We start from the raw sequence: 21,769 nt of genomic DNA, 5'->3' as shown, positions 1-21,769 counted from the left end.
GTGCTTGGATCTGTTGTTCCCCATGTCTCTGTGTGTAGGAGGCCTGAATACTCTCCAGCATATGGCACTGGTTCTGGGTTTTCTGGTTTCCCAGCTCAACACAGCCCACTGTGAGCTTTCAAAAAGCCTCACATGCTGAAGGGATTCCCAGCACCAGAACCTGACCTCCACCTCCTGTTTCTCTTTGGCTCTTTGAGCTCTGTAAGAGGGAATGAGCCTGGGCTGGGCAGCCCTGCCCTTCTTGAGCCAGAAAAGACCCTGTTTGCTGTGGATCAAGGGCACTGTTTCACTGCCCGGGTCAGTCAAGTGATCCTCTGTGAAAGCAGGGTGTGTAGGAGAGATCTCAGAGGGGTGAATTTTCTGGTAAAAGAAGGGAAAGAAATTTTCCCTTTGACTGAGTTGTTTGGCAGAAAAACTGTTGGAGAGATTTTCCTTTTCCTGTATTAAGTGATAAACACACAGTGTGGGACAGATCCTCAGTTCAGGACAGTTCCACTCAAAGCCACCCCCCAGGTGGATCAGCAGAAGATCTTGTCTAAAGAGTTTCAAGAAATCAAACCAGAAATATCCACCACCCCTTCTTCTCTCCTTGTGCTGGTAGAGCTGGAAGCCTCAAGATATCTGCAGCAAATGCCAAATTGTGTTTCCTTCCTTGCCTCCATGTTTCCAAAGAACATGACTCTATCTTCATTGGAGCATTCACTTCTCTTCCAGTTGTGAGGCCAGTGGGTGTTTCTGCAGTCATTACTCACAGCCAGGACATCACTGGATCCCTTCAGCATTCGCTGAAGCTCTTCCCAGATAAGATGCCTGTGGGTGCTCCCTCTGACTACAAAAAACAGCAAAGACATCACACACAGGCTGTTGAGATGTGCAGGAGCTGCACAACACACACTGTGCACTGCACATGGGAAGGATTAGTACCTGCTGGGGTGGATAAAGGCAGCACCTTCTGATAAGTCTGGCCTTCCCCCACCAGAAATTTTAATCAACAGCGTAGGTAGAAATGCTAAGTTGAAAGAGCAGTATAATTCAAGAATAGCTCTGTGTTGAGCCCTGCTTTCTTGTTATTAGCTAAACAAGTTGCAGTCATTCTATTGTGCAGTTTGTGTCTCAGGAGAAGTGGCATCAGTGAGCTGCCAGTGAGGTCACACTGGCAGGAACATGTGAGCCTGTCCTGTTCCCTGACCCCTGGCTATGTGTGTGTGTCTGCAGATGCTGCTCTGCTGAAACTTCAAGGGACACACCATTCTACCTGCCAGATGGTATTTCAGCAGGGTCCTCTTATTTATCGCTTTTTACTGCTCTGTGATGATGGTTGACAGCCTTACTATGAAACCTCTTCAAGCTTAGACATTTGTATGTTTTGCATATATGTGTGTAAGCATACATATATCCAAATCTATATTTTCTGCTTAAACAGAAAACATTCAACAAAGAAAAGTGCAAAAATTTACCAGTGACATCAGCAGCCAGTCTGAAATCGAAATGCCAACATTTTCATTGCAAGTAGGGGAGGACCCCTTATTCTTAATCTTGCAAAGTGTCAGGACTGTAGTTTAAAGGCACATCAAAGTGAACAACAGGGGATTTGCATGATCAACACTGCTGCACAAGGACTTGTGCATAATAAACCATCCCTTATTCACAACTTGCAGGCAGAAAGCAGGGCAGATTTGTCAAGACACCATTGATGCTGGTGTTGATTTTCCACTGCTGTGTAACCCACAGTGATCACAAAGCAGAGAACCACATGAAAATCCCATCTCATCAAGCTGAGCTCAGAGCTTGAAATTGCATTGGATGTTTTCACTACATCGCCTCACCTGATCCTCCTGGGCACCAGGGTTCCCTACCCCTATCTGGCTGGGAGGCTTTTTGGTGTATTTTCAGCAAGGAGAATGAGTGAAATTGCTTGTGATTAAATTTTCATGGTGAAGAAGGGAAGACTCTTAGGATTCCACCTTCTTTGAAATATTTTGTTCTCTGTTAATAAGTGAATATGCTTAAAGGTTTGGGGGATGTATTCTCATCAGACTGGGTGGCCAGTCAGAGCTTGTTCTTTGCTGTGTTGGAGCGGTCTCTTGCTGGTTTGATCACTGATGTGGGTTGAAAACACAGGTAAAAAATTAAAGTCAAGTAATGAACATTTATTTACAGACCCTACATGGCTGGATTTTCATGTGGCTCTTCAAAGCCACTCACAGATCACTCCTGCTGCAAGCAAAGGGGTGACAGCAGCAGCACTGGGACAGAGGCTCTGTGCAGAATCCCACCACTTCACCAGCATTTTAGGGGCCTGAAATGGAGGGACAGAAATCCTTCCAAGCCAGGTTTCCCTTTGGAGTTCAGATTATGCTCGTGGGGGCCATTTTGAAGCTGCCCTCAGCAAAACCCCATCTGTATCTCCAGTGTGATCACCAAAAGTATAACATTTCCCTTTCCTGTTCTTGCCTTTCCAAACCATTTCCATAACTGTGCAAGACCCTAATCTTCAAAGAAAGCCTTGATCAAGGGCAGAGAGAAACTTCCCACTCCGATGAGACACCACAGAGTCTGAAGACAATCTCCCAGAGCAGCAGTGGCTGCCCTGTGGCAGCCAGCTAAGTAAAATGTTATTATAAACTCTGCATGGATCAGAGCTGTGAATTTATAATGGAGATGCTGCTGAAGCTTTAGTTATTATTTGCCTCAACTATAACACCAGGCAAATCTGTTCACTTCAGTTAAAAGTACCCCAAGAAAAGGAGGAGACGTGGGAAGCCCTCGGCATCGCTCTGCTGCAGCCAGGTTGGAGGTGCTGGTGAAGGAGGAGGATGTGCAGCATCTCCAGGGGATATTTCACAGCCAGATCACACACCAAACAGCCAGCAAGGAGCACCTGCAAAAGTGCTGCTTTTTAATTTCATGTCAGGTGCAAAGTATGCAAGAGTCCCACATGTCCTTGTCCCAGATGTAATGGCCCTGTGGGCTTTTTCAGGATCCTGCTGTCATAGAATCAAAGAATCATTTTTAAATCAGCTGTTAACCTTGCAATGCCAAGTCCACCGTGTCCCTAAAACCATATCAATTGACCAGTGTAGAGCATTTCCAGTGAGATGCATGGAGGTGCAAGGGGTGAGTGTGGTGTGAGGAACACTCAGCACTCTGTGCACCATTATCCTCAGAGGGAGGCAGCTTTAGGCAGCAGAGGTATGAACAGTTCTGGTATAAATTGCTTATGAAGGTGTGAAAGAAGTTCTGCCTTAGGGCTGGACAGTGTCTGGCTGCAAGGGGCTGCTGTCCCATGGGGCTCAATAGCCCAAACTGCCAGGACAGCACAGACTTGATTTTACCTTCTCTTTTGTTTTTTTGGTGTTTTTTTTTTTTGTTTGTTTGTTTGTTTGTTTGTTTTTGTTTTTAATCAGTGTAAAATAGGATTCAGTGGACACAGGAGAAATGAGCAGATCAGCTCTGTCTTGCAGACTGAAGTGTGGTGGACACTGTTTGGTGACACTGATGCCTCCTAGACATCCTTTGGGGTGCCTGATCCTGGTCCAGCTCTGCTCCTTGCATGATTTTTCTGCAGCCCAAGTTTTGTTGCTACCAGATTTAAGAGGAAGAAGCTTAGAGAGCAGCCCTACATTTTTGGGGGGAAAAAACCCCACTACTTTACCTCAGACCACATCCTAGCAGAGCTGTGTGTCCTGAGCATCAGCAGCAGCAAGTTGCCCACATCATTCCCCATGGAGCTGCTCAGCCCCCAGCTGCCTCTGAGCCCCCTTGGGTGCAGGGTGGCTGTGGGCAGCCTAGCAAACAGAGCAGCATGAAAAAAAAAAAGAAAAAAAAAAAAGAAAACTGCAGGAATATAAATTAGAGGGGGTATGAAAAGACATTGAGGAAATGCATTAGTCAAATTGTTTCAAGGCCTTGAATAGTGTTGAAATGGGAACTTTTAGCATGCATTGGTTTTGAATGCAGCACAAGTCCGTGAGTCAGCACGGGTGGGTGTACTGGGAATCTTTATGCTTCCTTTTATTTATTAAATGTTGGCCCTGCCTGTCAGGAAGCCATTTAGCATGGGGAACATTTGCACTTCAATCGAGGAGAGATTCCGCTGGTTTACCTCTTGCCCCTGAAATTTGTTTCTCTCGTGTAGGCTCCTATGATTTGATTTCCCTCCTGACAATACTGGGTTTTAAACAGGACATGGCAGGCAGCTCCTGCTGCTGTAAATCCCTGTCCAAGTCTGTGTAGCTGTGGTGTTTCACACCCTGAGTGAGTGCTCTGCAGACTCAGCGCTGGAGAAGGTATTAGGGAGGATGGATATGCTTCTAAATTTATAAATCATGGCAAAGCAGTTTTTAACAAGCAGAGGTGTGATCCTGCATAACTCAAGCCTCCCTGGCAGATGATTAGCAGCTTCCCTCATAATAATTAGTGGGATGGTTTAGAAATTATTATTATACTGGGCTCAGTCAGTCGTGCCAGCAAAGGCTTTTCACTCTTGTCTGGCTCCTGGGACAGACACATCGTCTTCATGTGTGTGTTGAGAAGAGATCTGTGGCCTCCCAGCAGCAAAACCCAGCTGTAAGAGCTGTAGGCAACCTCCAGAGACCACGAGGTGCCTTGCAGGAGGATGAGAGGTCCCACTGGAAGGACCACCTGCTTAACCTGACCAGGGATTGTTCCTGGCAGCTCCACCTTTGCTTATAAACTCATTTAAGAGGGAAAATAAAGAGCCCTTCAGGCTCATGAGTCCACAGAGACTGTCCTGGTTCCACAGTCAGCAGTTTCAGTGCTAATAGCACTGCTAAGTGCTCATCCCAACCCTCTGAACAGGCTCCACCTGTTGCATTAGAGCAGCCCTGGGTGGGTTTGTTCATTTGATGCTCAGCTCTCACAGGCAGGTTGTCTTTTGGAAACCACTTAGCATTGGAACAAAACACAGGGAAAATGCTCCCTGCTGTTTGCAGTTTTTCCTTTGTGGAATTTTTTTTAACTACTTGACCCTCCAAAAACTGGAAGGCCAAATCCTCCACTGGATTGAAATTGCTCTGGATTTACACCTTCAAAAGAACTGAGCTCAGGAGGAAACAAGATCAGGCAATGACTTTGATATCATCGGCCTTCTAGTCTTGCAGCTTCCAGCCAGAAGGTAGAATTTATTCTCTGCTTGGCTCTACACCTGCTTGTTTGTTTGTTTTAGGCAGTCGATTACGAGATGAACAGAGCTTTCATGCTGACAGTGATGGTATCAAACCAAGCTCCCCTGGCCAGTGGCATCCAGATGTCCTTCCAGTCGACAGCAGGAGTCACCATTTCAGTCACAGATGTCAACGAAGCGCCGTATTTCCCAACCAACCACAAGCTGATCAGGCTGGAGGAAGGGGTGCCCACGGGGACGGTGCTGACCACGTTCTCGGCGGTGGATCCCGATCGCTTCATGCAGCAGGCAGTAAGGTGGGACACCAGGCAGCCTGGGGGCTCCCCTGCAGCTGGGGGGTTCAGCTGCATGCATCTGGGGAGCCAAGCAGCTGAAAGCTGATTTCCAAACTGGCTGGTGGGATGTGAGTGAGATCTTGGCAGGGAGTGGCACCTGCGGTCGAGCACTGCACGGTGTCATGCAAATCTGTAAACTCACAGCCCCCTGCTCCAGGTAAGGCTCTGAGCAGGGTCAAGGAGAGCAGACAGAGTTGGTTCCTGGGTTACTGGCTTGCTGTGGGGCAGATCACACCTTCAAGTGAAGCAGATTACAGAGATCAGGGCTACTTCATACAAAGTCTTTGGCTCTGCCTCATCCAGGGTGCTCTGACCTGTGTGGTTCATGCACTTCATAAACACAGAGGTTTAGAAAAAGGCATCTTTGTTATTTCGTTTTAAGGGGGGAAACTGAGGCAAAGGGCTGAGAAAGGGCTAGGCCTGGGTATTCAAAGGGAATGGCTGGGATTTTTAATCATGCCTTGTGTTGCTTCCAGAGCATTTAGGTTCAACCTTGCTTTTAAAAGCACAGTGCAAGAGGAGTTGTGGCTAGTTCAGAGCAAGGCTGGTGGGGTTACAAACAGCTGCTGGGCAGGGTTTTAAAGTGCCATATTGTTCAGTTTTGCCTGAGCAGTCAAACACCCATTCACAGGCCATTGGTGCTTGGTCTGTATCTCACCAGTGCTCCCCTTGCCTGCTCCCAGTAGGTGCAATTTGTTCCAAACGTCCCTTTTTCTTCAGAGCACCTCCCTAACATAACCTCCCTTAGCTGCTTTCCCTATGAATGGGATTCAGCTGGAAATATTTTAACCTTGTAAAAGTCAGATTTCTATCCAAGCAGCTTAAGATCACTTTTAATTCGTGCTGTGACCAGGAGGGTGTCACTCACTCTGTTTTGTCCCACCTGGGCAGAGCAGGGTCTGAATCCAGGGTCCAGGACCCCAGCTCACCCACCTTCCCAGCAGGAAATAATTGGCAGAAAAGTGTAGGTGAGAATGAGTCCTTGTGACACTTTCACAACTATTTCAGCTCCCTCTGTGCAGACAGGAAATGCATTTCCTGATCTTGGATACTTTTACATCCACAGAAATTGTTTTCTTTTTTTGTTCCCAGTCTGTAAGAGCTGTGGTATTTTTGTCAAAACCTGAGTATACGACATGACCATGGCTGAGGCCACTTAAACTCGCATCAGTTGTGACATTTTGTGTCAGGAAGAGTTTGAAATATTTCACCTGGCACAGAGCTGTCGGATCTAGAAAATGGTAGTTTATTCACTGCCTCATCTTGTTGTCTTTCGACAGGGATTGTGACTTTGGAGGAAAGAGACCATCCTAACTAACAAGCCCATTTTTCTTATGTTCTTTTTGAAATATTGGCCTTCGAAGGGTCTTTATTTCCCTGATGTCTGTACCAGGGCTGGTATTCAGAGGGGAGAACAACTCATTTGTGATTGAGTACTCCCTCTAACCTGGAGGGGAGTGATCTGTAATCCAGACGAGTGCCTGCTGTTCCTGTCGTTGCACAGGGCATGTGCAGGGTCTTGTAAAGTTTCCTGTGAGTATGAGCAGCCAGTTACTTGGGTTGTTTCTTTCTAGGGCTTCCAGGATATGCATCTTGAGCATCCACAGCCCCTCATTTCCAAACCCCAGTGCAATCTCTCTCCCTTTGCATCAGGACAGCCAATGCCCAGGCTTTGCAGGAACCAGTGGGGTGGTTTTGGGGTCCTGTCTTCGTGAGATGTAAAAAAGATATTTTATTTTTTACTTCACAGTTGACATTGGTGAGTTAGGAAAAAAGATACCCAAAAGGCTAAACCTACAGATCCATGATAAGCACTTTGCAGAGCTGATCCAGCTGCTAGAGCCTTGCATACAGATTTCAGTCCCTAAATAGTCTTTGATGAAACAGAGTTTTTACAAATAGAAGATGAGGAAGCAGGAGCATCTCCAGTAATGCACAGCTTGGCATGGGCAGTGTCACACCTCAGGTTATCCTCATTAGCCACAGACACATTCACAAAGCCAGCTTTGAAACTGGATCCCTGGTCATTTAGCAGAGAAAGGGCAGGAGCCTCACAGCAGTGATATTGAAATGAAAACATCGCAAAGAGTCTGGCTCCATGAAATGTAATTCCTTCCTTTGGCAGGAGTTTGTGCAGCTGTGTGTTGCTTTTCTCTTCACATGGATTGACTCAGCTCAGGTTTCCCTTTGAGTTTCTGCTTCAAACAGCCCAATTCTGGAAAGAGATATTCACCAGAAGCCAGTAACGCTCTCACCTGCATGTCTAATGACAAATTATATAAAACTATCAGCAGGTCTGAGTTACCCATGAAATAAGCTCAGCTTCTCTTTGCTTATTTCAGTAATTTATAGTCTGGCCATTTATTAGCTTCCAGTTGGATAGTTATGGTCCATCTCACTTCAAACAGTACAAAACTGGGAGGCAGAAAAGCAAGAAAACAAGCAAGTAAGAAGCACGAACTGAAAACACTGATCTGGAGAACACAGGAAAAGTTTGCCCAAAAGAAGCCCCATGTTCTCAGCTGGTTGCATGGGACATGAATAGAAAACAGCTGTGAGTTGACTGAGTAGTTGGGAGGTGACTCTGACAGTGTGGTATTCCCAAACTGCTGTTTATTAGCGGTGGAGAGACAACAGGAATATCTTTGACTTTACAAACCTGTTTTCAGAAGGGCAAGGTCGGGAGCAGGAGAGAGCAGGAATCCATCCTCTAATTCAGGCATATGAATGCAGTGGTCTTTGCAGACCCCATTTCTGCTCAGCTGCAGAGACCTCAGGAAATGCCCTCTCCTAGCAGCAGGAAACTGGCATGTAAGTGGCACTTAGTGGAAAGAAGAACCTTTAAAACTAAAGTAATTGAAAAATTGAATAATTGTAAAGGTCAAAAACCGGATACTCAATTAGCATTGTGTTTGTCAACAAAACCAGTTATCCAAAGGTCCTTTGAATCACAGGTCAGGAGTCCAGAAAAAAAAACCAAACGTATTTCAAGCAATATTAAGGATATGTCAGTGAAAAGACTGCCATGTATTTATTTCCTTTCTCTGTAGATACTCTAAGCTGTCAGATCCTGCAAACTGGCTGAACATTAATGCCACAAATGGTCAGATCACTACTGCTGCTGTCCTTGATCGAGAGTCAGACTACATTAAGAATAACGTCTACGAGGCCACATTCTTGGCGGCTGACAACGGTGAGCCCAGGCTTCACATTGTTCATGCTTCAATAAGACTCTAATGTGATGCATTAAGAGAAATGATGCCCTGACAGAGTTGTCAGTATAAGTTATCTTTTTCCCAGGTTTTTATGGTCAAAAATGTGAAAGTGGGACGGGAAATTGCTGGAGTAAATTAAATGTGCACAGTGTACGGGGAGTGTTATTAAGGGAAAGGGAGGACAAATGGAAAATTGATTTGGGGAGTTCAGTGTGGCAGTGTAGCCTGAACTTAAAAAAGTGTCAGAGGGATGTGCTCTCCAGGGGCTGCCGAGCACACAGGTCCTGGTAATCCTCCCAAAGGCACTGATCAGAGCATTCAGGAAGCCTTCCTTCAGGAAACCAGAAATAATTTTATGGGATGGGAGGAGGGTATTAAAAATAAGCCCATCTCTTGAACCTGTGGTGGCTTTCATAAAAGGTGTGTCTGTCACTGGAGCTGGGCTCCTTCTGGCCACTGCCTGCCTGAAATGTGCAGCCATCATCAGATCATCTGGGTGCTGCTGTGCTTATTACCAAAGCCACTCAGGCCAGTCAGATCTCCTGGAGAAGTCCTGTTTGCTCTTCTCTTTGAAGATCACTCAGTGGTTTTGGTCCAGTCAGCCCTGAGAGCTGTGCTGGCCTCACTCAAGGGCCGGCAGCCCAGTGCTGCTGCTCTGCTTTTCCTAATCCTGGTTAGGAGGAGCTGATGAGTTTTGCTAACCACACCCAAATGTGGCCATGCTGTAATTTCATTCCTCAATTCTTCCATCTGGAAAAGGTTCAGGAGTTTCCCAGGACAAGGAGAAGGCCTTCCTCCCCCTCACTCACCCTCGTTTCCTGCTGCAGGGTGCTGAGCACTCAAACCAGAGCCCTGCTTCAGCCTCACAATTCAGCCTAGGCTTGGCTGTGAGCACCTCAATATATTGCTCATACTCTGCAGGTGCTTCCAGGGCAGTGTTTGTGTGATCCCTCAGGCTGGAGGTGCCGTGGTCATTATGAGCAGATTTGGTGGTGGTTGCAGGGCTAATGAAAACTTCCTCCCTCTGGGGTTCCATGCATCGCTTCAATCATTGCATCCCAGGTCACAGGGGTGAGGGAAACTCATGGAAGAGTTTCAGTGCTGAGGAGCTGTACCAAGAAGTGCATTTTGTCCCTTCTTTGTGCCATGAATGGTAGGACTCGCCCCACAGGCCTGTCCTGAGATTCCCCTCCATGAAGGCAACCAGGACAGGGAAATTCAAAATATTCTCAAATGGGTCCAGTGGTGTTCATCTGCTAAAGCCACAGGGCAAAACAGGTCAGATGAGGAGGCCAGGGCTGTTCCCAGTGCAGGGGTAGAGTTTGAACCTATCAACCTAATCCTCACCATCTCATCTTGCAAATTCAGGCACTTGGTGCAACATGATGTGGAGTTAACCCCTTTCCCTGGCTGTGGTGCTGATGCAGCAGTGCATCAGCACCTCCACATCCATCATTCAGCAGCTCAGAAAATGAGGGCCTAGATAAATCTCTTTATTCTGAAAAATTAATCTATCACTGGTATATTGCAGCCATTAAAATGCACATAAAGCAACACCTTATTTAAAATTCTGTCTAGAGTGCTTAGGATAACAGCTAAAGTTTCATCTAGGCTAATAGACTCTTACCACATTGCTCCCAAGTTCCAGGTTCTCCAGCATCAAAGAAAAGCTTTGGGTCAAGGGTTTTGCTGGGAATTTTTTTCTCTTTCTTGAAGAAGCGGCAGCATCTTATTTCCTTGAAGTTCTTTTTGCTGTTCTCAGTACATGATAAAGAAGTTTAGCCAATACTCCTTGGACATGCTCTCTTTCTCTCCCTGGGCTCCAGTGTAGAGATGCTGTCTTTAGGAAAAGTCTTGGCTGCAATGTAAGGAGGGCAAAAAGGGAATCCTAATGAACAGCATGGTTTTAACCTGGTTTCTGAGGAGGGAGTCCCTAGGATCACACTGTGTCTACACAAGAGTGGAGCCTGGCAGTGTTTGAACCCCTCAGCCAATTTCAGCCAATCTCCCAGGGAAGCTGAGAACTTAGATGTGTCATATTCCAGCAGGTTTCATGAAGCAAAGAGCTGAGCATGTAAACCTTGGCTTACACCTTCCTGTGGGAATGCAGACACTGACCCTGTGAAAAAGGCAGTGATGGAGAATGCAACAGTTAAATGTAGATGCAGAAGTTGTATTGTCTTCTTCCTTTTGTCATTAGTATTTCAGTCTTAATTTCAGGGATCACACCAGCTTCTCCACTGGAGTCAGTGGTGCTATTTTAGTCCTCATCTCCTGAGGATAAAGTCCAAGGACCCTCCATTGCACATCAGTACCTGCTCTATGTCCTTGCTCTCTCCATATAAGACAGCTGAAATAATTTGAAATGTTCCATAGTTTGTAGGACATGGCCATTAAAACTTTGTTTACTTTTCATTTCTCCTAAAACTGCCCTGGAATTGCACTCAGGGACACAAAGAAACAAAAATACCAGGACTCAGATCCCAACAATACTCAATGGCCCAACAAAAGTGCATTTGTACATGCAGCAATTGCAGGTTATTTCAGCCACGTGCCAGTTAGTGCCTCTCAGGACTGAGGGTTTGTGTTCAGTCTGTCTCAGAGGTTACAGTGCTTTTATCCCAGAAGATACTCTGGGTAATGTGAAAGCAGTAAAATCACTTTGCTTGGTCCCAAAAGTCAGTTTTCATGTCCAGCCCCAGTATCCTGGTGAGCTGTCTGCCTCTCCAGAAGCTTTCAAGGCTGATCAAAAGACATTGTTTTAGAGGGAGACCTACCCCATGCTTACAGGATGAAAGGATGAGAGTCCATGATTGAAGAGCTAATGTGGGAACCATGAAAAAAGGATTTCCAGGGCTCCTTCAGAACTTTTGAGGCTCCCTTGAGACATGGAGAAAGGAGTGTGGGAAGGAAGGTCTGTGGAAGCAGAAGCCTGATGGGGAAGTGGTTTGAGTAGCTTTGTATCTAGCACTGGGAGGAAGGGCCAGGACTGAAAACACAAACTTTAAAAAGAATTGCTGAAACCATGCAGGCAGAGGGCAGGCCAACACGGAGCTGCCAGATAAATGTGTGGGGAGAGAAATGAAAAACACTGTGCTATTTCTGGGAAGGCTGTTCTCTCCTGCCAGGGCAGATACTACTTTGTGTGAGTAGTCATTAGTCTTACAAATGTGAGTCTCCATCAGGAAGGGGTGGAGGACCAGGACTGCTGTGCTGTGACATCCCTGCTGGTTGGGACAGATGTGGAGAGGATGGGGAATTGTGTGGTGGGACCTAACACTGCTGCTGGGGGTTAGTGGCATCACCCAGCAGGTCTGGTGGTGGCTCACACTGTGGGCTTTGAGCAGGGACCTCTCACCACTAAAGCTGGGGCTGGATATGGGACTTGCTGGGCTTTCTTAGAAGCAGAGTAGAGGTCTGTAAAGCTGAAAACTGGCCAGCAAGTGCTGCAGTAAATGCTGACCAATGGGTTTCAATATGTAGGTTTTTCTCCCCTCCAAGCCCTCTTCTTCCTCTTGTCAGCTCTCTTTCTAATGGTTTTTCTTCTTTAAAGCAGCCATTACCAAGATTTGCAGGAGCAGCTTGGCATCACCTACTTGCAGTTTTAGTTTGACTAGGGGCATTGCTGCAGGCTACAGATCTGCATAACTCAACCTCCTGTTCTGCAGGAGTGAAAAACAGCAACATTAGGAGGCTAGGGGAAGTTTTGTACCACATGAAGCAAGGGACCGTGAAAGTGCAGTATGTCCCTAATGAGGTCCAGGGGGGGAAGGTGAAAATCCTGGTTTATTGGCCCTGGAAGGCAGAGAGGGGGCTGGCATGTGGTGTTGCCAATCCCTCTGCTCCCCAGCTGGTGCTCACAGGTCGGTTTTTCCCATGCAGGAATTCCCCCAGCCAGCGGCACGGGCACTCTGCAGATCTACCTGATCGACATCAATGACAACGCGCCGGAGCTGCTGCCCAAGGAGGCGCAGATCTGCGAGAAGCCCAACCTCAACGTCATCAACATCACGGCCGCCGACGCCGACATCGACCCCAACGTGGGGCCCTTCGTCTTCGAGCTGCCCAGTGTGCCATCTGCAGTGAGGAAGAACTGGACCATCTCACGGCTCAATGGTAAACGGGGCAGGCAATCCTGAGCTCATCCGGGCTCTGCTTCGCTAATGAGTCCCACGCACGGCTTCCAAATTCTAAACTTTCCCACTTTTTTTTAATGCGATTTTTATTTTTTAAAGCACATTACGGCTGACATTATAGACAAGTTAGATAATCAGGAATGATTTGTATCAGATCTGCAGCATAACTCTAAAAGCCTTGGCACTTGGCTTTTTTTAATGCAGTTCATAATTATGAACAGTTATCAGTAGTGAACAGAGTATAAATCATCCATAATGGCCAAGGGGAAAAAAGCTATTATCAGTCTTCCTTATGTTCCTCCAGTGTAATTGTCATAAGCCACAATCAGGATCAATGTTCATTTCTCTGACCATAATTGCATAAAGGCAGCCTTTTAATTTACCATGGAACCAGGAGGGCTAGGTAAGTGTGAAGATTACCAGTATGTGAAGGATTTTTATATTGCAGCGTGCAACCACAAATGGCCCTAATTGCTCTGCTTATTGGCAGTTTCAGCAGAGGATGGAAAATATCATGGAGTTGTGGGCTGGTTTTGGCTTCAATGCTGGTCCCTCTCATTGAAGTCTAGCACAGGGTGCTAGACCAGGGGCAGCAGCTCGTGCCCTCACACCTCAGGGCTCAGTCACAACAGGATTACCTGGCTATGCCTGTCATCAGTGAGTTCCCAAAATCCTCAGGGGAAAGGGTGAGTGAGTACAGAACCTGCACAAGTGGCCGGGGGCAGCCCAGCCTCAGGAGGCATTATCCATGTGTGCCTATTTGTGTTTGATGCCATTTTGAACACATGCAAGTGGATTTGCAAATGGCATGCAGGTACTTGAGTGCAGCAGAGAGCACACAGAACTTGGCAAAGCACAGGCTGCTTGTTGGCCAGACTGTTGGGGCAGAGGTCTGAAGCTGTCCTGCCCAGGTGTGCTGTTGCTAACCTCTTCTGCAGGGCTCAGAAGAGGGCTCTGGCAGAGGAGCCTGCACAAGTGTGGCTGCAAGGCTCTACCAGTGCCTGTCATCTGTCTGTCTGTCTGTCTTGGTCTCCAGGGGACTATGCCCAGCTCAGTTTGCGGATCATGTACCTGGAAGCAGGAGTGTACGATGTGCCCATCATCGTGACAGACTCAGGAAACCCCCCCTTGTACAACACCTCTGTCATCAAGGTGAAGGTGTGCCCGTGTGACGAGAACGGCGACTGCACCACCATCGGGGCCGTGGCCGCCGCGGGGCTGGGCACAGGGGCCATCATTGCCATCCTGATCTGCATCATCATCCTGCTCAGTGAGTACCACAGCACCTGGCCTGAAAACACAGACTGCTGTGGGTTGGAAGGGACCTTAAAGTTCATCTCATTCCAACCCTCCTGTCACAGGCAGGGACACCTTCCACTATCCCAGGCTGCTCCAAGCCCCGTCCAACCTGGCCGTGGACACTTCAGGGATGGGACAGCCACAGCTTCTCTGGGCAACCTATGCCACACCCCCATAGTAAAGAATTTCTTCCCAAAATCTGCTCTAAATCTACCCTCCTTCATGTTTCCCTGTTGTTCTTTCCTGTATCTTGTGTTTTTCAAGCTCCATGCAGAGGGCAGGTCCCTGAGCTTGGGCTGGGGAGGTGGTTCACATCTGCATTCAAACCTCCTTCACTGCAGCATCAGCAAAATGAGCTCTGCCTGTGTCAGACCTGTCTTTCTAAGACTTCCAGTAGCTTTGCAAACATTATTACACCTGACAACAACTTGTAAGTAGTGAGCGTGATAGGATCATCCACATTTTGCAGGAAAAGATTGAAGGCTTCTTCCAAATTTCTCTGTCAGATTCTCCCACAGCTCTCATGTCTGGCTGGCTGTGGATATACTGGTTTTCAGTACCAGATAGCCTGGTTATGAGAGTTGGGCTAGTCCCTTGCAGAGTCTGTGCATAACTTGAGTTTTTCTGGTTGTTCCAAGGAAAAGAATGGTAGTTATTCCCATTGCTTTTAAAATTACCTCGGATTAGGGAGATTATGAGTGCTTTTAGAGGAAGAATTCCTAGTTTGTCAGAAATTATGGAGGACTGGGGATACATCACAGAGAAGGACTAGCCACCCCTTTCCTTGAGGCAAAGCTATCCCTTTTGCCCAGGAGTCCCAAGCTGCCATAGGCATTACCAACAACCATGTGTGCACATCTAAAAAGTAAAAATTATATCATTATAACTTCAAGCAGGAGTTGGCACAGTAGGAACAGATAGAAACAAGCGCCTAAATGAACGAGGTAAATATTAATCAAGAAACACAGGATGAATCCGTGGGACTCTCATTAAAGTTAATGGGAGTTATGGTGCTAAATCACATTTAATATTTACCCTCAGTGTGTTTTAACAGAGCACAGACAGAGCAACGTATGCTCCAAGTGTCACCTCATGGGGACATGACATGGTACATTAGGAGAATGGGTCACCCTGGACTTCCCTCCACATCCTGGGCTGGTGCTGGGAATGTATTGGTGTGTAATTGATCTGCCTGATCGGCATGGAGGGTGAGGAAGGAGCTGGGTGTTTGTGCGGATCCTGCTCCTCTCCCAGCCCAGCTGAGCTGATGGAACATCCCTCCCTGTGCCCAGCCACAGTGCCCAGTTCCTGCCCCCATTCCCAGCTTTGGCTGCTCCCTTCAGCCAGGGTGGTTGTTGGGGCACCGTGGTCGCACACCCCGATGAAGATGAAGGTGTTCATCAGCCTCACCTCCTTCTGCTGTGTAGGTTTGCTGCTGCCCCTGGGCTCAAAGTTTGGGCTCACCCAGAGATGATTAAACACAGGTCTTCTTTTTGCTGCTCTTGTATAAATCCAGTGCTAAAATACAATTTAAAACGGTTGAAAATCCTATTGACTGAAATTAACTTCAGCTGAAGGACATTTGATTTAAGAGATTCCTCTTTCCATTTTCAGATACATTATCCCATTTTAAATTACGGGTTTTATTACAAAAGCTTATTTTTACATTCATTGTAATTCTAATTGACTTTTTTTTTATCTTGGAGAGCTGCAAAGCACTGTATCAGTGATGAAAAATGTAATTTGCAATGAGCAGTTTTACAGTTACATCCTTCCAGTGTTTTGCCTCCTTTCTATCTGTTTCATATCATGACCTCTAAACAATAGCCTAGAAAAAGGCAGAAGAGGGATTTTCTTGTGCTATTTGTCCATTTTAGAGTCAGCAGGTCAAAGTTGGATGACTTTAAAAGGAAGAAGAAACAAGAGGACAGATCCAAGATTGCTCCTGTGAAGGAAGTTTATGCCTTTACCTTTGCTCAAAGGGGTTTTTTTCTTCTTCTTGCTACCTGATGTATTAGCTGCACAAATAACACATTTAGAAGAGCAATGCAGTAAAAAATTGTGAAGGGTGAAGACAATAGATTTCAAGGAAAACTACATGCAGAGCAAAAATGGTTCTAACAGCAGTAATAGCACTTCCCATTCCGCAGAGTGAATAAAAGGAAGGAGAGTGCACTACATCCACCATTGACACTTTGAAGGTGGTTTTTTTTCCAAGGTAGCTGTAAAGGCATTAATGGCACCATTTTTTCCACAAGTGCATGAAAAAGTATCATTTGAAAAAAAAAAAAAGGAAATAAAAAGATAAACCCCAGTAACCATTATAATATTGTCTTTGTGGACCAGTCAGGTATCTTGTTGTGAGAGACTTGAAAAGGAACAATGAAAAAAGGACTTCAGTAGTCTGCTAAATAGCTGAGGTTTTATATTACAGATGAGAGTTACATTTTCTTTCCCTTTCTTTTTTTCTTTCTTGAATAGATCTGGGATAAGCATTAAAGAAATGCTGAACTATTTGAAAACAATTCTGTTAGCTGGCAGGCAGGGATGTGCCAGTTGGCACACAATGGCAGTAATTAGCTGTCCAGTCCTCTTCACTCATTTCACTGAATTCCTGTTGGGTATAAACACTTTGGTGCTGGGAGGAAGAATTTGGAGCCTCATAACCTCATCTTCCTGCAAGTTGGATGGCCCATCCGTGTGCTCTGGGTCTGGTCTCAGCTAAAAACCAAAAACTTTGGGATCTCACATCCTGCCTGAGTTTGCTTGGTTGGCTGCGTTGGTTTGGCACAGTTGAGGGTTGACTGAGGTGAAATGAACCTGGGACACTTCTCCCACCTCCACTGTCCATCCATTGCTCCTTTCTGCAAATTGCCACCACTGCAGCTCAGTGTGGGGCTTGCTTGGAGAATGGAGGGGAGAGCAGGCAGTGCGAGGTGTGGCTGCAGCAGCTGCCCAGGCTGAACTTTGTTCAGGGCATTATTTGCAGCTACTGAGTACGAGAATGAAAACAAACGTATTAACACGCTCCTGGAGAAGACAAGATCTGGCTGCCTTTTGTCAGTGGAGACTTGAGTTCCCAGATATTCTTGCATGCAGTAATTCACAGGGAGCACACAGCCAGCCCCTGGGACACAGGTGTCCCTTTGAAGGGTGAGGTTGTGGAGCAGTGAGCCAGTGTTCCCCAGAGGTAAAGTTGTTTTAGAAGGGAAACATTTCTCATGATTCAAGAACTGCTCATCTCTCGCTGTTACTGTGCTGAGAGAGATTAGCCAAGCCTGGCATGCAAATGCTGATGCCTGAGGAGCTTGGCTGTGTGCTACCAGATTTGCTCTCCCTCGTTCTGCAAAGCTAGCCCTGCTCTCTGAAAGGATTTCAGATGATCTGAGATTTGCTTTCCAAGTCGATGGACAAATGCATGTGCTAATGTCCTGGCTAATCTGATCTCAGAAGTCTAAAGAGCCTCCCTCATGGACCAAAGAAGAATATGAGGGAGGCCAAATTGGATTACAGGACTCAGTGTTGTGCATCCTCCCCAGATCAGTCTTGCCTGGCCAACTGCAGGAAACAGCAGAGACTGTCACAGTCAGGGCTCATGACCTGAATGGGCTGAACCTGTGCCACACTGCTGGAACAGCCCCTTGTGCACAAATGTTGGGTATCTGCACCTGTTTCCTTCTCTGCAGCTCTCTTCCCTCCATCTTTATGTCCCTGAATAAAATAAAGGTGGAAATCTAATCCTGAAAACTCAGGATTCAGATCAAATATTTTCAGAGAGTTGCAGTTTTCACACTTTCTGGTTTCTTGTCCTTTGATTGTGTGTTTTACTCCTGATTAATATCAGCTCAATCAGCATCAGTGATAGATCTTAAATGTTTGTAGTGGGAATCTGTCACAGTATTTACAGCTCTGACTGATCTCTCCTTTAGAAACTAGACCACACAATAGCTTAACATTTTATTCCTCCTGCCAGCAGCCAGTGAGGTTCTCTGCAGTGGGCAGGGGTAGGTGAGGAGTTGGGACACCCTGAGCCTGGCCTGGTGCTGCAGGAGGTCCCAGCTGACCCAGCTTGTCCCCGTTGCAGCCATGGTCCTGCTCTTCGTGGTGTGGATGAAGCGGCGGGAGAAGGAGCGGCACACCAAGCAGCTGCTCATCGACCCCGAGGACGACGTCAGGGACAACATCCTCAAGTACGATGAAGAGGGAGGTGGAGAGGAGGATCAGGTGAGAAGAGCCCCTGAGCTGTGGCCAAGGAGCTGCTGGGCAATCTGTACTCTCAAAAAAATATTTTCAGTAAAATACATGCAAAGGGTTGTGTTCTTTTATTTATGACCAGGCAGCTTTATTGGCTTCCCTGGTGTGTTGGAGGGACAGCAGGTCCAGGACATTCAGGATATTACTGGGACACCCTCCTGTGCAAGCAGGACAATGCCAGGAGGCCAGTGCCACAGGGATTTTTCTACCCCCTAGGCAGCTTCCTGGGGAAGGACTACAAATCACTCCACTGACACTCATGTTCAAACCATATTTCTGTTATTTAAGTCATTAAAATTGTGTATTTTACCAGATATCTTTGTAAAACCAGCCAGCAGCTACTGCCCCGCCCACCCCTGTGGCTTGCTTGATCTTCTGTGGGCTTTCCCTGCATTTACTTAATCATCTCTAATGTGCCTTTAATTTCTTTTAATTTCTGGACATGGCTTGTGAGAAATGTCTAAAGAGATTTGGGGATTTTCTCTCGCGACGCAGTGCGCGGTGGCAAAGCTGTGCTGGGTGACAGAGCCCTGAGCCACAGGCTGCCTGAACACGTCAGCTTTCCTCCAGTGGCTCTTCCTACAGACACCAGTGCTGATACTGCATGAAAACTTCCCTGGCCTGCACCCCTGGGATGTGCTTTTCTGCTGCTACCTGTCCAATTCCTCAGCTAAAATAGCAAAGTTGGGTCACTCATGTTGAAGTCACCGTTTTTTTTTACTCCTACCAAACACGAGTAAAGAGTCCAGGACACTCTCAGATATGATGTTCATGCAGATTCTGTGACTGTACATTGTGTAATGGCTTTATTTTTTCTTGTTGAATTGGACTGCATGGTTCCAGGTCAGTGCTTAGGGATCCCCCAAAACCACTGCAGCCTATCCTGGTGGTGAGCAGGTGAGCCCAGTGAGAGCTGCCATGGAAAATTCTGAGGCAGGAGTTTACCCAAACCTTGAAAAGTTCTTATTCCGCAGAAAAATCCTTGCAATTAACATTTCTTTTTTTTCTTGTCGCTGTCAAGTTATTTATAAATATTGCTCCTGGAGATTCAGTCATCCCCATCTGAGCACAAGGATAGTTTTCCTGGTAGAACAAAGCACTGTTCTAAGCATTCCAAGTAGCTGAAGTGTCTGGTTTCAGGCAACTACACAGTAGGCTTAAATATTTTAGGAAGGATTCGTTAAAAATAACAGCAAAGGATAAGCAGCAAAACACCATTACCTACATGAATACATTTTTAATGAAATATTACCTGGTTCTCATTTCGTGATAGAAACCTATTCTGTTGGGATTTTTCACAAGCAAAAAGAACATAATTACTTTGAAAGGTCTACGTGCATAAATGCAATACACATTTTAATGTTTTTACTTCTGTAGAAATGTAATTGCAATAATATGTCTACTAACTCTGTGTCTCTACATTATATTGTGTATTTTATCGAAAAAGTTATGTGTACACTTATGCACACACAAACAAAAGCCAGGGTTTTATCCCAAATATTTAGACACTGTGTGAAATATTCAGAAAGTATTTAAATACTTAATTTAACTTATAAGATACACTCTTAGGAAGTCAATTTTATGAGCTCCTCGGAGGTCAGGTTCATCTGTAATTCAAATGGAGGTGCTACATACCCAGGGATAAGATTTGCCATCAAACTTCAGCTGAAACAGAATTAGAGGCCTTGACTTGTTTGCACATGGAATGAGTAGGTGATCTGAAGGAAAAGCTCTGGGTTTCACACTGTGCCTTCCCATTTGTCACAGGATTATGATTTAAGCCAGCTCCAGCAGCCAGAGACCATGGATCACGTGCTGAACAAGACACCTGGAGTCAGAAGGGTGGATGAAAGACCTATTGGTGCTGAGCCACAGTATCCCATAAGACCAGTAATCCCACATCCAGGGGATATTGGTGATTTTATTAACGAGGTATGTTCTGTAGGGGGTCCTCTGTCACATCTTCAAAGCTTGAGCAGCCAGCTTAAGTCAGGTTTCCCTGATTGCACGGGACAAGCAGTGCTACTGCTCAGGCCAGAAATCTGATGCCAGCCAGGGAAAGGATTGGTATGAGCAAAGGGTGCAGGGCTTGGCCTAATGAAGGTATTGAACCAGCAAAAAGCCCAAGATATCTGTCTTATGGGTGTCACAAACACCATGCTTTTCAGAACCCAGGCAGAATGAGCCATTTTTGGCTCCTGGACTTGTAATTATTTCAGCAGTCTGTGCCTTCCTCCTAAGCTCTGTTTGGTGTAAAGCCTCAAAGAGTTTGCAGCACAGAGAGACTCAGATCAGAGACAGTTTCTTTATTTTATGTTAGATTACTTCTCCTTTATCTGCCTGTACAAATATCTATCCAGTTGGTATTTCTTATCTCATTTTTAGTTTTGAATGATTGAGTGGTTACAAACCAATCAATGCATTATTTCCTCCGAGACAAAGCACACCATCCATTTCCTAAGCCAGAAAAATAAATGTTACAGCCATTTAATTCTATTATTACATGCATTTCCTGCTGTGCTTTTCTCATTTTCATCATTAAAATTCCTTCTTCCTTTGTCCCTTTGCCCATCCTTCTCTCACATTTACACACATCCAAGACTCACTCTCCTCACACATGCCCCTGCTGCTGAAACCAGTTCCATCTCCCCACGCTGAGGTCAGGGCCTCTGAAGGTGGGAATGTGGAACATTTGCTTTATTGCAGGGCTATTCCATGAGGCTTTTCCCGACGCTGGGCTCTGCAGCAAAGCAATTCTTCTTCTCCATATCCCGAGGCCATTTCCATGGCCTGCCTACACTGCTGCCCACGCTGCACTGGAGCAGCAATGCTCCCCAGCCCTCTGCCCAGGATTCCACACCCCACGTCTGTCCTAATTGCACAATTTTGCCAGGAGTGATTTTTTTTTATATATTTTGTTTTCCTAAAGGAATGAAATACACCAGAATTAATATATTGGTGGGGGAGGAAGGGTGCTGGTTTTTGTTTCATTAGCTAAGATGGAAATCTCAACAGGCAACCCCAGCAAGGGTGCGCTGGCCAGGACAGAAAGCTTTCCAGATCCAGAAATGGATCATTGGAAACAAGCAAATGGAAATAATGACTCTTTTTAGGGACACTGGGACATTGGGATTTTTGCTGGGGGCAGCTGAGAGGTCTCTACCTGGAGGTGCACCCAGGAAGCCCCAGGACGTTCATTTTTCCCTTTTAGCTTTGCTGCGGGGATCCCAAACATCCCCCCAGCCCTCAAACCCCGTGGTGGGCATTAACACCATGTGTTCACCCCCCCAGGGCCTGCGTGCAGCAGACAACGACCCCACAGCCCCCCCCTACGACTCCCTGCTGGTCTTTGACTACGAGGGCAGCGGCTCCCCCGCCGGCCCC

General features: G+C 46.3%; 1 protein-coding gene across 1 annotated transcript in view; it reads left to right on the top strand.

Annotated features, from left to right (window-relative positions):
- The window catches only part of LOC102040724 (cadherin-4), a 412,700-nt gene that overhangs the window by 390,627 nt on the left and 304 nt on the right, over positions 1-21,769 (top strand). Inside the window, exons 9-15 of the mRNA XM_031059080.1 lie at positions 5,189-5,442; positions 8,532-8,674; positions 12,579-12,812; positions 13,869-14,102; positions 18,216-18,355; positions 20,153-20,317; positions 21,677-21,764. Coding sequence (XP_030914940.1) covers positions 5,189-5,442; positions 8,532-8,674; positions 12,579-12,812; positions 13,869-14,102; positions 18,216-18,355; positions 20,153-20,317; positions 21,677-21,764 — 1,258 coding nt within the window. The remainder of the gene's footprint in view (positions 1-5,188; positions 5,443-8,531; positions 8,675-12,578; positions 12,813-13,868; positions 14,103-18,215; positions 18,356-20,152; positions 20,318-21,676; positions 21,765-21,769) is intronic.

This window comes from Geospiza fortis, unplaced genomic scaffold (genome assembly GCF_000277835.1).
Source record: "Geospiza fortis unplaced genomic scaffold, GeoFor_1.0 scaffold361, whole genome shotgun sequence".
Taxonomy (NCBI): Eukaryota; Metazoa; Chordata; class Aves; order Passeriformes; family Thraupidae; genus Geospiza; species Geospiza fortis.
This window is presented reverse-complemented; position numbering and strand designations above follow the sequence as displayed.